Source organism: Sciurus carolinensis, chromosome 6, assembly GCF_902686445.1.
Source record: "Sciurus carolinensis chromosome 6, mSciCar1.2, whole genome shotgun sequence".
Lineage (NCBI taxonomy): Eukaryota > Metazoa > Chordata > Mammalia > Rodentia > Sciuridae > Sciurus > Sciurus carolinensis.
This window is the reverse complement of record NC_062218.1, coordinates 86,128,492-86,143,017: the sequence shown is the minus strand read 5'-3', so window position 1 is coordinate 86,143,017 and position 14,526 is coordinate 86,128,492. Positions and strand designations below refer to the sequence as shown.

Sequence of the window (14,526 nt, the reverse complement as noted above, 5' to 3'; positions counted from 1 at the left end):
TAAAAATCAATGGATTGAGCAAATAAAATAAGCAAAGAGAATAAGACTTCTACTTCCAGCTATCAGGAGTAGCTAATGACAGACCAGTGTTCAACAAATATAAGTGCTATTGGATATTCACAGGTCATAAATATGACTTAAGCTTTACTAATTATACAAATTTTTCTGAATCATAGATTAATATGTATCATAGATTTAAATGAAAAACTATTAAACTTGTAGAAACAAAGTAGAAAATTCCTGGGACAAAAGTAGGTGAGGAGTTCTTAGACATAACAACAAGTTTTTTCATAAAAGAAAAAATTAACAAATTAGACTTTATCAAAATGAAATATTTTTGCTATGCAAAGGACTGCACTCTAACAAGGTGAAATGATGTGCTATAGAGTGAAGAAAATATTTGCAAACTGAAAATTCATGTGCATTTACAATTGGAGAATTCATATGTTGGTTGAAAATTCCTGGACACAAGTACACTAAGAATTAACTATTTCCTTATTCTATCAAGAAACAAATGGAAAAATATATAATTTTTATGGAAAAATTTTCTTCATAAATTATCACATTAGGATAGCTAGAAATAAATCTATGAGAGATGTGCAAAACCTTGATAAAGAAAACCTTCACTGACATGCATGAAATGATATCTAAACAAAAGGAAAACTATAAAATGTTAATATAAATGTTAATATATTTGAAGAAGAGATATTATAAAAATAACACTATCCTACAAATTAACATCAGTTCCTTATAATACAAATCTTAATAGAAATTTTTACAAACCCCGAAGAGCTTGTTTTTATTGTTTTATATTGTTTTTATTCAAAGAATTATTGTTTTTATTCTCAAAATAGCAAAGTACCAAGAATGGATGGTATGCTCCCCAAAAAGGGAGCCTTGAAAAATACTTAATTTCATTTTGCTTTTATCTCTTCAAGAAATCTTAATGAAATTAGAGAATGGCTGGATTTGTGCTTCATGTCAACAAAGAAGCAGGGTTTTTCCAGCTTCATTGCCCTACCCTGCATTGCCTTAACATTTACTATCGTTTTATGGATCAAGATTGATAGTTGGAAGATTTCAAGGCATTATGTTTCCTTTCCAGCTATTATAAGGCAAAAATAATATATTAAGAACAATTTCAGAAGAGGAACATACTGCTATATATATATATGTTGACCAGGTCTTAGATCATATATAGTAAACATATATATGATTAGTTTAGAAAAATTATTTTTCTTTCTGGGGAGCTACATATTTGGTGAAAAATTTGTAATTTTAGTATTCAAGAGGAGAGTACAGAATTTGGGATAAACTTGTTACAAACATTTATTCATCCGTTTTCCCAAAAACTCTTATTTTTAAAGTTAAATTTGTTCTAAACTTATACATAGTATAAAACAAAAATCATTCACATTAATGGGGTACCTGTGATTTTTGATTCATGTCTACACTGGGCAATCAGATTAAACATGTCTATCTCCTCAAATATTTCTCACTTTTTAAAATTTTTACAGACTGCATTTTGATTCTTTGTACACAAATGGAGTACAACTTTTCGTTTCTATGGTTGTGTACGATGTAGATTCACACCATTCATATAATCATGCATGAACATGATGTCTGTCTCACTCCACCATCTTTCATACCCCACCTTTCATTACCTGCTACATAATCTAAAGTTCCTCCATTCTTCTCTTACCTCCTACCCCCAACCCCCACTGTGTATCTTCATCCACTTATCAGGGAAAACATTCGGCCTTTGGTTTTTTGGGATTAGCTTATTTCACTTAGCATGATATTCTCCAATTCCATCCATTTACCTACAAATGCCATAATTTTATTCTTCTTTATGGCTGAATAATATTCCATTGTGTATACGTACCACATTTTCTTTATCCGTTCATCTGTTGAAGGGCATCTAGGTTGGTTCCACAATCTAGTTATTGTGAATTGAGCTGCTATAAAAACTGATGTGCCTGGGTTACTGTAGTATACTAATTTTAAGTTCTTTGGGTATAAACCGTGGAATGGGATAACTGGGTCAAAATATGGGTCCATTCCAAGTTTTCTGAAACTCTCCACACTGCTTTCCAGAGTGGCTGCACCAATTTGCAACTCCACCAACAATGTACTAAGTGTGCCCTTTTCCCCCACATCCACACCAACACCTGTTATTGCTTGTGTTCTTGATAATAGCCATTCTAATTGGAGTAAGATGAAATCTTAGAGTTGCTTTAATTTGCATTTCTCTAATTTCTAGAGATGTTGAACTTTTTTCATATTTTTGTTAATCACCTGTATGTCTTCTTCTATAAAGTGTCTGTCCAGTTCCTTGGCCCATTTATTGATTGGGTTCTTCGTATTTTTGGTGTAAAATTTAGAATTCTTTGTTTTAGTTTTTTTTTTTAATTATAAATTGACAAGCTATAATTGTATGTATTTATGGGAGACAAAGTAAGTATACAAACTCTGAATACAATATGTAATAACAATCAAAATCAAGCTAATCCCCCTCTTTGCTACCTCAAATACTCATATTTTTTGTAGGAAGAACTTTTGAAATTTACTTTCTTAGCAGTTTTGAAATGCACAGTGCATTATGATTCAGTATGTTTACAGTATTGTGCAATATATATGAAAGAAAAACATCAATTCCTCCTGTGCGACTGAGGCTTTGTATCCTGTGACCCCCATCTTCCCATTTCAGCCATAACACTGCCTCTGACAGCCAGCATTCTGCTCTGTTCTTTGAGTTTGGTTTTTGCTTGTATGGTTGTTTGTTGTTTTTAGATATGTAGTACAGGATCACTACTGGTAAGTCACCCTATCATAAAATAGCACATAATAGCTTCTTAATCTTATGTAAATCCAATGTTGTACCCATTAATCAACCTTTTAATTTTGTACTTTTGGCCAAAGCAAATTGATCAGCAATTTTATTTTATTAGTTGCTTTTCATTAAAATTGTTTCTAATCCATAAACACAATGAGCAATATTCATGAAGTTTGTAATAGGGTAGAAGACGGCAGAACTAACTTCATCTAGATAAAGTGAATTAGCCCATTTTGAGAGAAAAGATAATAAAAACAAAACAAAAAAATTTTACAGAATGAATGGAATCCCATTAAGCATACAAATGTCTGCCTGGTCAGAGATCCAAGGAAGGAGAGAAAGAGAAAAATGTACAGAAACCATATTTCACAAAATGATAGTTAAAAACTTGCCAGGTTTTATGAGAAATACAAACATTCAGTTCTGGGAAGTTCAAAGACTCCCAATTAAATGCAACCTAGACAAAGCCTCTCCAACGCACAATATAATTAAGCTATCAAATGTCAAAGACAAAGAATTTCAAAAGCATCAAGGGAAAATGTCAAGTCACATAATAGGGAATCCTACTTTTTGAAAGACCTTTAGGGAACAAAAATCAAGCCATAGACTTCAAAACATTTGAAATTCAGATAACTAAGAAAAGACTTGTTTCCAGAATATATGAAGCACGTTCATTGTTTAGAAATAAGAAAATAACCAATCAAAATGGACAAAAGATTCAAACAGACATTTAATCAAATGAATACAGATGGAAAATAACCAGATGTGAATAAAATCAACATCAATAGTCACTAGAAAAATGTTTATTAAAAACACATTTTCAATATGATAATATGAAAATGTTAACCCTATTAAAATGTCTCAAGGTAACAAAAGATCATACCAAGTGATGAAGAGAAATGTGGAGAACAATTGAATTTCTTGAATATTGCTGATAGGAATGTAAAATACCATAACAACTTTGGAAAACTGATAGTTTCTTAAAATGTCAAAACACCTATCACATGATCTGAATATTTTACTCCTTAATATTTACTTAAAACCCACGGACGTATTTTACCATAAAAAGACCAAATAAAGACTCATTATGACTAATTAGAATAAATAAATTGCAAAAAAGTTAAAAAACCAAGTTAGTGTGGAAAAAAAGACCCATTGTGTGAAAGAAGGCTAGGAATTTTTATATAATGTTTGATTCCATTTCATAAAATCTTAGAAAATGCAAATTAATGAGTAATGAAGGTTGACCAGTAAAAATCAGGATGTAAAGTGTTTATAAAGGGGCATAAGGAAACTTTGGGGAGTGATAATTATATTTGTCAATAGGATTACAATGGTTTCACAAGTGTATGCATATGTCAAAAAATCGCAAATGGTACGTTTTTAAATGTGCTTTTTATGGAATATCACTTATACCCTAGTGAAATTCTTAAGAAAGAAATTATTTCAATAAGTGTATTTTAGAGGTCTCATTGATATCTTGATGTATGCATTAATTATAAAACAATGGTATTATAATTATATTAAATCTCGTTTTTATAGAACAGGTCAGTTGGGAAACCTCACAGCTCCCTGCAATGAAAATTGTAGATGCTCATCTTCATCATACTCATCTGTCTGTGGAAGAGATGATATTGAATATTTTTCTCCCTGCTTTGCAGGCTGTACTGATTCTAAAAATATAAACAACATAAAGGTAATTTTTTTAAATTATTTTTATTCTCCTCCAGTAACATTTTCAAATTGTAGATAATGTTTATATTGTACTCCTGACTCTATAAAATTTTTGGGAAATCTATTTTATATTTCCATAAATTTTTCTTATGGAAATCGAGTGTAGAAGAGATATGCCTACACTACAATGTGCCTCTATAATCCTGATTTCATAAACTTAAAGCAGTGAGTGATTGTCATTTATTTCTGGTGATAGCAAAGTAGGAAGAAACCACTCAAGAGAGCATTTTGTCTTCAAATTTCACAGTTTGCCTCAGTGCTATGCTCCCCATCAGTCCCACCCAGTCAAAAAAAACCTTGCAATCTTTATCATCACACCAAGGGATTGATCAGTGCTTCTTTTTGATAGTCTTTTGCTCAGATTTTGCTTCTGCCAAGGAATTCAAAATGCTTACTCTATACATTCTTCCTGTTTATCTAATTTTGCCCAACACTAACCCATATATGGAAATTAGTCCTTTCATTATTTACCTTGAATTCCCCATATATATGAGCATTCTTATAAAGCATATCAGCATTTCAGAATAGTATTATAAAAAGTTCATATGGCAGAAATATAAGTGACTTCAAATTGAATATATGCTTTCCTTTCTGTCCTTTGGCATTTCATGAAGTGAAACCATTTAAATGTCACATGAGGGGCAGATTCAGAAAAATGGTGCACTAGAAAAACCCATGTAATAGATACTCTCCAAGATTAAGATGAAATATCCTTTGTAGCTACATGATGAGTGAGGTAGGAAGGCTTTGGGGAAGCATGTGAGATGATTCAGAGAGCCAACAACCAGGAAAAAAACAGAAATGTTGATTTTTAGAAGAGAAAGAGAATTAAGAAAAGGAATAGTTTGCACTAGACCCAGGTACATCATGGCTTGGTAGGGAGAGGATGCTACCCTCCAGTGATCTGCAGACTTCCCAATGAGTTTCAGAGAAGCAAGCTCTGCTGTCTAATAAAATTGCAATTTTTTTTTTGAGGTTGTTGTGAATGGGATAGTTTTCCTAATTTCTATTTCAGCAGATTTTTTATTGCAGCATAAGAAAGCAATCAATTTATTTATGTTGATCTTGTACCCTGCACTTTATTAGATTTGTTTATAAGCTCTGGAAGTCATATGGTGGATTATTTTTTGAGGGGGTTGGTGTCTTCTAAATAAAGGATCATATCATCAGCAAACAGAGATAATTTGACTTCTTTTTCTATTGACATTGCTTTAATTTCCTTCTCTTGCCTGATACTATAGGGCTAGAGTTTCAAGGACTATGTTGAAGAGGAGGGACATGGGTGGGCATTTTTGTCTTATTCCTGTTATTAGATCAAATGCTTTCAGTTTTTCTTGACTAAGTATGATGTTGGCCTTGAGTTTGTCTTCAATCACTTTTATAATGTAGAGATAAGTTCCTTCTATCCCTAGTTTCTATGGTGTTTTAAACATGAATGGGTGCTGAACTTTGTCAAGCATTTTTTCTGCGTCTATTGAGTTCATGTGATTCTTGTCTTTAACTCTGTGTGGTGTACAGTTATAGATTTGTGTATGTTGAACCAACCTTATATCCCTGAGGATATATACCACTCATTATGGTATAATATATTCTTAATGTGTTTTTGAATGTGGTTTGTCAATATTTTATTATGAATTTTTGCATCTAATCAGGGATATGGGTCAAAAATTTTCTTTCCTTGATTGTTTGGTGTCTTTGGTTTTGGTATCAGGGTGATACTGCTTTTGTAGAATGAATTTGGCAGTGTTCTCTCCTTTTCTATTTCATGGAATAATTTGAGGAGGATTAACACTGGTTCTTTGTTAAAGTTCTGATAGAACTCAGCTGAGAATCCATCTGGTCCTAGACTTTTCTTTGTTTGTAGACTTTAAATAGCTGCTTCAAATTCATTGCTGTTTAAGTTTTCTGTATTCTCATGGTTTAATGGTCATATGTCTCTAGGTATCTGTAATTTTCCTTGAGATTTTCTAGCTTACTGGAGTATAAATTTTCAAATAGTTTTTTATGATCCGCTAGATTTCAGTAGTGTCTGGTGATACTTCCTTTGTTAATTAGGGTTTTCTCTTTCTTTTGATTTGTTGGGCTAAATGTTTATCAATCTTGCTTATCTTTTTAAAGGACCAATTTTTTAAAAATTATTTTTTATTTTTACAGACTGCATTTTGATTCATTGTACACAAATGGGGTACAAATTTTCATTTCTAGGGTTGTGCATGATATTCATACCATTGGTGTAATCATACATGTACATAGGGTAATGATGTTTGTTTCATTCCACCATCTTTCATACCCCTGCCTGCTCCTCCCTCTCATTTCCCTCTATGTAATCTAAAGTTCCTCCATTCTTCTCTTACCCCCCACACCCCCAACCCCATTATATATCATCATTCACTTATCAGGGAATCTTTGCTGCATTGATCCTTTGTATTATTTTCATTTTCAAGTTCATTAATTTTGGCTCTGATTTTAATTATTTCCTGTCTTCTACTGATTTTGGAATTAGTTTTATCTTGTATACTGTAGGGATAGAACCATTGCATATTATAGAGATACAGCCATTTTGAATAGCAACACAATTCGCAATAGCCAACCTCATAACTTTCCTATGTTCATATATTAAAAAAAAGAATAAAAAGAATCTAAGAACTGTATACTTATATTTCTTCTAGTGTTTGTGTTTATCTCATACAATTTACTACTTATATATTTTGAATTTTATGTTGTTAATTTTTTATTCAAATGTTTCATTATTTTATAGGCATTTAAATAATAAAAACATTTTTTCATAAAAAAATAGCCAACCTATGGAACCAGCATAGATGACCATCAAAAGATGAATGGATAAATAAAATGTGGTATATATACACAGTGGAATTTTTCTCAGCCATAAAGAAGAATGAAATTATGGCATTTGCTGGTAAATGGATGCAGCTGGAAAACATCATGCTAAGTGAAATGAGCCAGACCTAGAAAGTCAAGAGTTGAATGTTTTCTCTCATATGCAGAAGTTATACCAAAATACAGAGGGAAAAAAAGGAGGGAAAATCACATAAAAGTGGCAGAGAGACCAGTGAAGTAGTGGAAGAGGTTATGAGAGGGAGGGAGTAGGCACAAGAAAAGGGAGGAATGGTGGAATGAGACTGACCCAACTATCCTATATACATATGTGAATATACCACAGTGACTTTCACATTTATGTATATCTACAATGCACTAATTAAAAAGAAAAACTATACATAAATAAAAGAAAGACCAGTAGAAGAAGAGGAACGGGAACAAGGAGGGAGGACAGGAGGGAAAGAGGAAGTACGGGGACTATGTTGGAACAAATTATATTCCATGCTCTTATAACTATGTAAAATGAATCCAATATCATGCATAACTATAATGCACTAACATATTTTTTAAAAAAGAAAACACTTAGAAATAAGTCTAACAAGGAAGGTGAAAGACTTCTTCGGTGAAAATTACAGAACACTGAGGAAACAAAAGAAGACAGGAAAAGTTGAAAATACCTTCTATGTTCATGACTATGAAGAATTCATTTTGCCAAAAAGGCCATACTAACAAAAATGATCTATGGATTCAATGTGATCCCCATCAAAATCCCAATGATAATCTTCCCCAAACTCAAAAAAAAAAAAAAAATTCTAACTCATATGGAAGAACAAAAGACCCAGTATTGACAAAGCATTCTGATCAAAAACAGTAAAGCTAGAGGCATCACAATATTAATTTCAACTTTTAAATTCAGAATCATAGTAACAAAAACAGCTTGCTACTGGAATAAAAATAGACACACAGACCAGTGGAGCAGAGTGGGAGACATAGAGACAAACTCACACAGCTACATTTATTTGATTCTTGACAAAGTTACCCAAAACTAATATTAAAGAAAAAAAAGTCTTAAATGAATTTTACTGGGGAAACTGGATATCCATATGCAAATAATTGAAACTTGATCCATATCTCTCAAACTGCACAGAAGTCAACTAAAAATGGTCAGATAGCTAGGAATAAGACCAGAACATTGGCAAATTCTAGAACAGAATACAGAGGGAAAATTCCAGGATATATGGTTAAATAGTGACTTTCTCCCTAGGACTCCTAGAACGAGTTTGGATGGGTTCCTTCCTTTTCTATTTCATGGAATAATTTGAGGAGTATTGGTGTCAATTCTTCTATGAAGGTCTTATAGAACTTCCCTAGAACTCCTAAAACGTAGGAAATAATACAAAGAATCAATGAATAGGATAGCATCAAACTAAAAAGTTCCTGCACAACAAAGGAAACAAAAGCATGAAGAGAGAACTCACATAATGGGAGAAAATCTTTGCAAGCTACTACTTCTCTAATACAGGAGATCTAGACTATATAAAGAACTAAAAATACTCAACACCAGAAAAAAAATAACCCATACCATAAATGGGCAATTGAACTAAACAGATCATTCTCAAAAGAAAAAGTATAAATGGCCATCCAATGTATGAAAAATATTCAAACATTTAACCATCATGGAAATGTAAAATCAAAACTACACTGAGATTCCATTCACTATGGTCAGAAGGGCAATCAGTAAAAATACAAGTAACGATAATTGCTAGCAAGGATATGGGGAAAGGAAACCCTAATACACTGTTGGTGGGAATGTAAATTAGTATAGCCACTATGGAAATCTGTATGGAAGTTCCTCAAAAAACTAAAAATGGAGCTACTATATGATCCAGCTTTAATACTCTTCAGTGTCTATACAAAAGATTTGAGGACAGCATACTTTAGAGATATATACATTCCCATGTTTATAGCAGCACATTTCACAGTGGCCATGTTATGGAATAAGCCTAGATGTCTGTCATTAGATGAATGGATAAAGAAAATGTTGTGTATATACACAATGCAATTTTATATAGTCATAAAGAAGAATTAAAATCATTTTTGGGAAAGTGGAGCTGAAGAGCATTATGTTAAGTGAAATAAGCTAGACTCAGAAGACAACTGTTACACATTTTCTCTTCATAGGTGGAGGCTGGAGATTAAAAGGGGGAAGAAAAGAAGGATTTCATGAAAAAAAAAAAAGAGACCATGTAGATAAAGGAAGGAAGATGGGAGAGGGAGGAAGGATGGAGACAGGAAGGTACCAGGGAATGAATTTAGTCAAATTATGTTATTTGCATGTACAAATATGCAAAAGGAAGCCCACGATTCTGTTATACTAATATATACCAATGAAAAATTTAAATAATTTCACAGAAGTATGGACCCAGGCTTTAAAATTCTGTATTTCTCTTTCCTTTCTCTGCAAACCTTTGTGGAGGAAGAGAGTGATAGGAGGTATATTTCTTGATTCATTAACATTATGCCACCTCCTTCCATAGATGAAATCCTTTATTTTGCACCTATATAACAATCTTCTTTTCCCTCTGGCCCACAGATCATTTTAGCACAAGAAATAGACATGCCTGGCCAAGATAACTTAGTTCTTTACAGAAATGTTTTCATTGACCTATGGCTTAATATTGTAGCTTCAGATTCTTAATTGAACATGAATGTAAAATTATCATACTATACATGAACAATATATATTAGCATATAACATCTGAATAATTTGTAACCTTTTTAGCAATTATTTTCCTGAAATGTTAAATATTAAAATTATATTTTAAATCTCTAAAATATATTCATATGAAAAGTTTCAAATATAATATAGAAACATAGTGAAATTGCTTGTGCTAATTTTCAGTTTCAACAATTTATTAACTTATGGAAAATCTTGCTTTTATATACTACCACCTATGTTTTAAATGCACACATCACTCCATAACATAACAGAACTGTTTGACCTTGAGATTTTGATCCCGTAGGATGTTAAGAGCTGAACAGGCCATTTACCACATCACTCCAAACCCCCACCTTGTTGTAGGGAATCCCTTTTAGGAATTTCCATTTATTTAAAGAAACTCTTCATAATTTTCTGTTCTTTCTGTGAGGAATAATTAATTCATAATGGATAGCAATGATAGAAATAATCCATAAAACAGTCACTCTTACTTTGTGAAAACTCTTTGATGCTTTAATAAAAATGGAAAGAATAAAATATTAAGAACAAAAAATTAAAAAGGTTAAGAAATTATACAATAGGACAATCATTTTTGATAGAAAAACAGCTCTGAAGTAAACCTGACAATAACAGACTTTATGATTATTAACATGAGATATGAATAGAATAATTAATAGGTAGAATTATCATCAATCTCAAATGGGAAAGAATCGATACCACAAAAAATAATTTCAATAAAATGATCAGGGTCAAAATACTAGAACTGGATGCTCTTCACTTAAAATTTTGCAGAAGTTTACAGGAAGAGTGGTAGGAAATACTGTAACGCTGAAGATTTTCAAGTTTCTGTTGAAAATTGTAATTTCACTGAAACTGAAAATAGGTATCTGCTATCATACTGATAATATTCTTGGGCAGTTTTGCTTCTCTGAAACTCATGTGTACTCCATGGTTCCATAAATCCTCAAGTTCCCTTTTATAGGTTTTTGATACCTTGGACTTTTCCTCATGGTCTCACTGGCACTGGTTCTTTTCAGCAGCTAATAGCACTTTTATTATAAAATAACAGGGTCGGGGGCTTCTGTCACAGGCTGCTGTAGTCCAACAGGCACCTCACTCAGTTTCCATGGAGGGGAAGTTAATCTCATTCAAAGCATTAAGGATTATAAGCAACAAGCCTTCAGGGTCTCTTTGAGTTGAAACATTTTTAGAATATTGCTTTTCATTTACTCACCTCATATCTTTGTGTTGGTTGGTCGTATTTTTTCATATATTTTGAATGATGCTTGCTACTGTCAATTGTTCCTTTCTCAGTCAATATTCACTTATATTTGTCCTTCACCTCACATTTTCATGCTTTTGTTTAGGAATACTCCTTTCTGCCTGAAGAATTTTATTTCACCTTGATTTCTGAAAACTTCACTGGATATGGAATTCTATATTAGTAGTTATTTCCCCACAAGCAGTCTTCAATCTCTGGGTGCTTTTAGGATTTTCTCTTCATTTGTGGTTTTCAGCAGCTTTACTTTGTAGAGCCTAGATGTGGTTTTCATTTTATTTATGTTACTTGGGTTACATGAAATATCTTTGAGTTTGTGGTTAATGTCTATCAGTCTGAAAATTCTCAACGTTCTCTCTCTCTCTCTCTCTCTCTCTCTCTCTCTCTCTCTCTCTCTCTCTCTCCTGTTCTTTCTTTTTGGGACCATTTCTTAATTTACTATTTAGAAATAAATAATTAATTACCAGAACCTTGGTGGGTTTAAATAACACCCAGTTATTAGCTCACATTTCTGAAGTCAGAAGTTCAGACCTAACATGATGGAGTCTTCTGCCCAGAGTCTCATAGACAGAAATCAGGTGCTATACAGGCTGGAATCCTTCTGGAGGCTCTGTGAAAGAATTTACATCTAAATTCATTTCAGATTATTGGCCAAATTCAGTTCTGTTGGTTGAAAAAAAACAAACAAAAAATGAAATCTAGGTTTCCTTGCTAGCTGTCTGCTTGGGTACAGTTTCAGTTTTTACAGGCCACTCACATTCCTTAACAAATGACATCCTCCATCTCCAAGGCCAGCAACAGACAATCTCCCTTACGTGGTGTACTTTGAATGCTTCACTTCAGGAAGAACCTGGTTCATTTTGAGGCTCACTTGATCAGGTGAGGTTTACCCAAGATAATTTATCTTTCTTTAAATCAACTATACCATATAACCTAGTAAGGGACCAAGTCCATCAGTTCACAGTGCTAGGGATTATGTAGCTATGCACAATAGAGGGAGGGTTTCTTGGATGCCATCTTAGAATTCTGCCTAACACAGACTAAATAGAGACAATCTCAAATTCTTTAACTACTTTCTCTGTTTTCCATCTCTTTTCATCTGTTCATTTGTTGAAGTGTAGATATCTTCCACTGACCTATTTTCCAGCTACTAATCTGCCATTATTTGGTGTCCACTCTGCCATTAAAGCTGTTTTTGGAGATTTTAATTTCCCCTCTATTTTCCAATTCTAGCATTTATATTTTTATAGAATACAAACCTCTAGTGAAATTCTACATTTCTTAAGCTATTTTATTCATCTCCCCTCGTATTTCTGGAACATATTAATCAATGCTATATTCTTGGTATTAAATCCACTAACCATATCACCTAAGAGTCCACATATTACTATTGGTTTATGTTTTAATTTTAAGTCAATTTTCTTGTCACTTTGCTTTGCTCATAATATTGTATGAAATGTGAACACTGTGAAAAAAGATCGCCTAATATAATTGCATGATTTTCTATTTCTTTATTTTTGCTTCTTGTATTTGAGGTTCTGCTATTTGCATACACATTGATAATTGTTGTGTCTTCTTAATGAGTTATTCCTTTTATCTTTGTAGAATATTCCTTTCCATCTCTGGTAATACTATTCTTTGTCTTCAAGTCTATTTTATGTGATGGCATACAGTTAACTCCACTTTTCCCTTGATGATTGCTTCCATGGTATATCTTATTTCTATTCTTTAGTTTTGTCTTTATATTTAATGTGTTTTCCATAGCCAGCATGTGTTATGGTTTTGCTTTTATCTCCATTGCTGTTCATCTGTCTTTTATGTGTAGTTTTTAGACTAATAACATTTAATATAATAACTGATATGGTTGGAATTATATCTATCTTGCTTTTCATTAGAATTAGATATAGTTTGCTACAATTTTTACCTATTTATTTCAATTAAATATAGTTTACTATTTCATTTCAATGGCTTCTTATATGTGGCATATATCTCTTTAAATTTTTGTAAATGGTAGCTTTATTTCTTTGAGACCATTAAGAATAATCATATGGCCAATAGAGTTCTTCTTTGTCAGACTCGGTCACCTTTTTGTTGTTGAGGAGGTTTTTTTCTATAACTGCTGCCCCTGCAGCTACCACTGCCCCTGGGTTCATTTGCCCTGACCCCTTCCCACTGCACGCTCCCCAACCCCACATGAGATGTCAGAGGATCTAGCAAAGCAACTGGCAAGCTACAAAGCTCAACTCCAGTAAATAGAGGCAGCATTATCTGGAAATGAAGATTTGCTAAAATTAAAGACAGATGTATAAGAAATTATACAATTAACCAAAAACCTCCTGTTGATGCAATATTCAGATTCAGAAGCTCTGGCAAATTCAGACAGTTTTGCTTCTGCTCAGTCAGCTCATTTATGGAAAGTAGGAGACAGAGACAAATGTATGGCAATCTGGAGTGAAGATGGACAGTGTTAGGAAGCAGAGATTGAGGAGACAAATGAAGAAAATGGCACAATTGCAATCACCTTTGGTGTTTACAGCAAGGTGGAGGTGACTCCACCGGGGTACCTGAAGCCTTCAGAAGAACGGAAAGAAAATGAGTAGGAAAGAGAGCACCAGGAGGTGAAATGGCAGCAACTCAACAACCAAGCCTGTTCTAAAAACAAAAAGGGCCAGGTGAAGAGAAGTAATTTTGCTTCACCTGAGAGTTTAACCAGTGAAGTTGGAACAGGAACTTTTGGAATTGCAGATGACACAATATCAAGATTCCTCCAAATACAACAGCAGGCATTTGATATCTCAATAATCAGAGACCGTTGGATTTCATCTCTGTTGGGCTTTACATTGACTGTTCATATTTTTCTAAGGATAAATTATTTGTTAGACGAGTAAGGAAGATGGCATTGTTGTTACTGTTTGACTTCAATGGAATGAAATGTGAAAAAATTGCAGTTGCTAACAGCTGTTCATTTAATTTTTCATTTTACTACCTCTGCTCCCTCAGTCTTTGTTGAAAAAGGCAACATTTCTAGACAGATGCTGCGTAAATCAGCAGTTAAATGAATATCTTCCTAATATGGGGTCATAACTTAACTGATGGTATGAATATTCTGTAAATCATCAT

General features: G+C 33.0%; 1 protein-coding gene and 1 pseudogene across 1 annotated transcript in view; both read left to right on the top strand.

Moving 5' to 3' along the window:
- The window catches only part of Slco6a1 (solute carrier organic anion transporter family member 6A1), a 178,510-nt gene that overhangs the window by 55,611 nt on the left and 108,373 nt on the right, over window positions 1–14,526 (top strand). Inside the window, 1 exon segment of the mRNA XM_047554753.1 lies at window positions 4,379–4,532. Within this exon segment, the coding sequence (XP_047410709.1) occupies window positions 4,379–4,532 (154 nt within the window).
- On the top strand, window positions 13,605–14,208 carry LOC124987317 (survival of motor neuron-related-splicing factor 30-like; annotated as a pseudogene).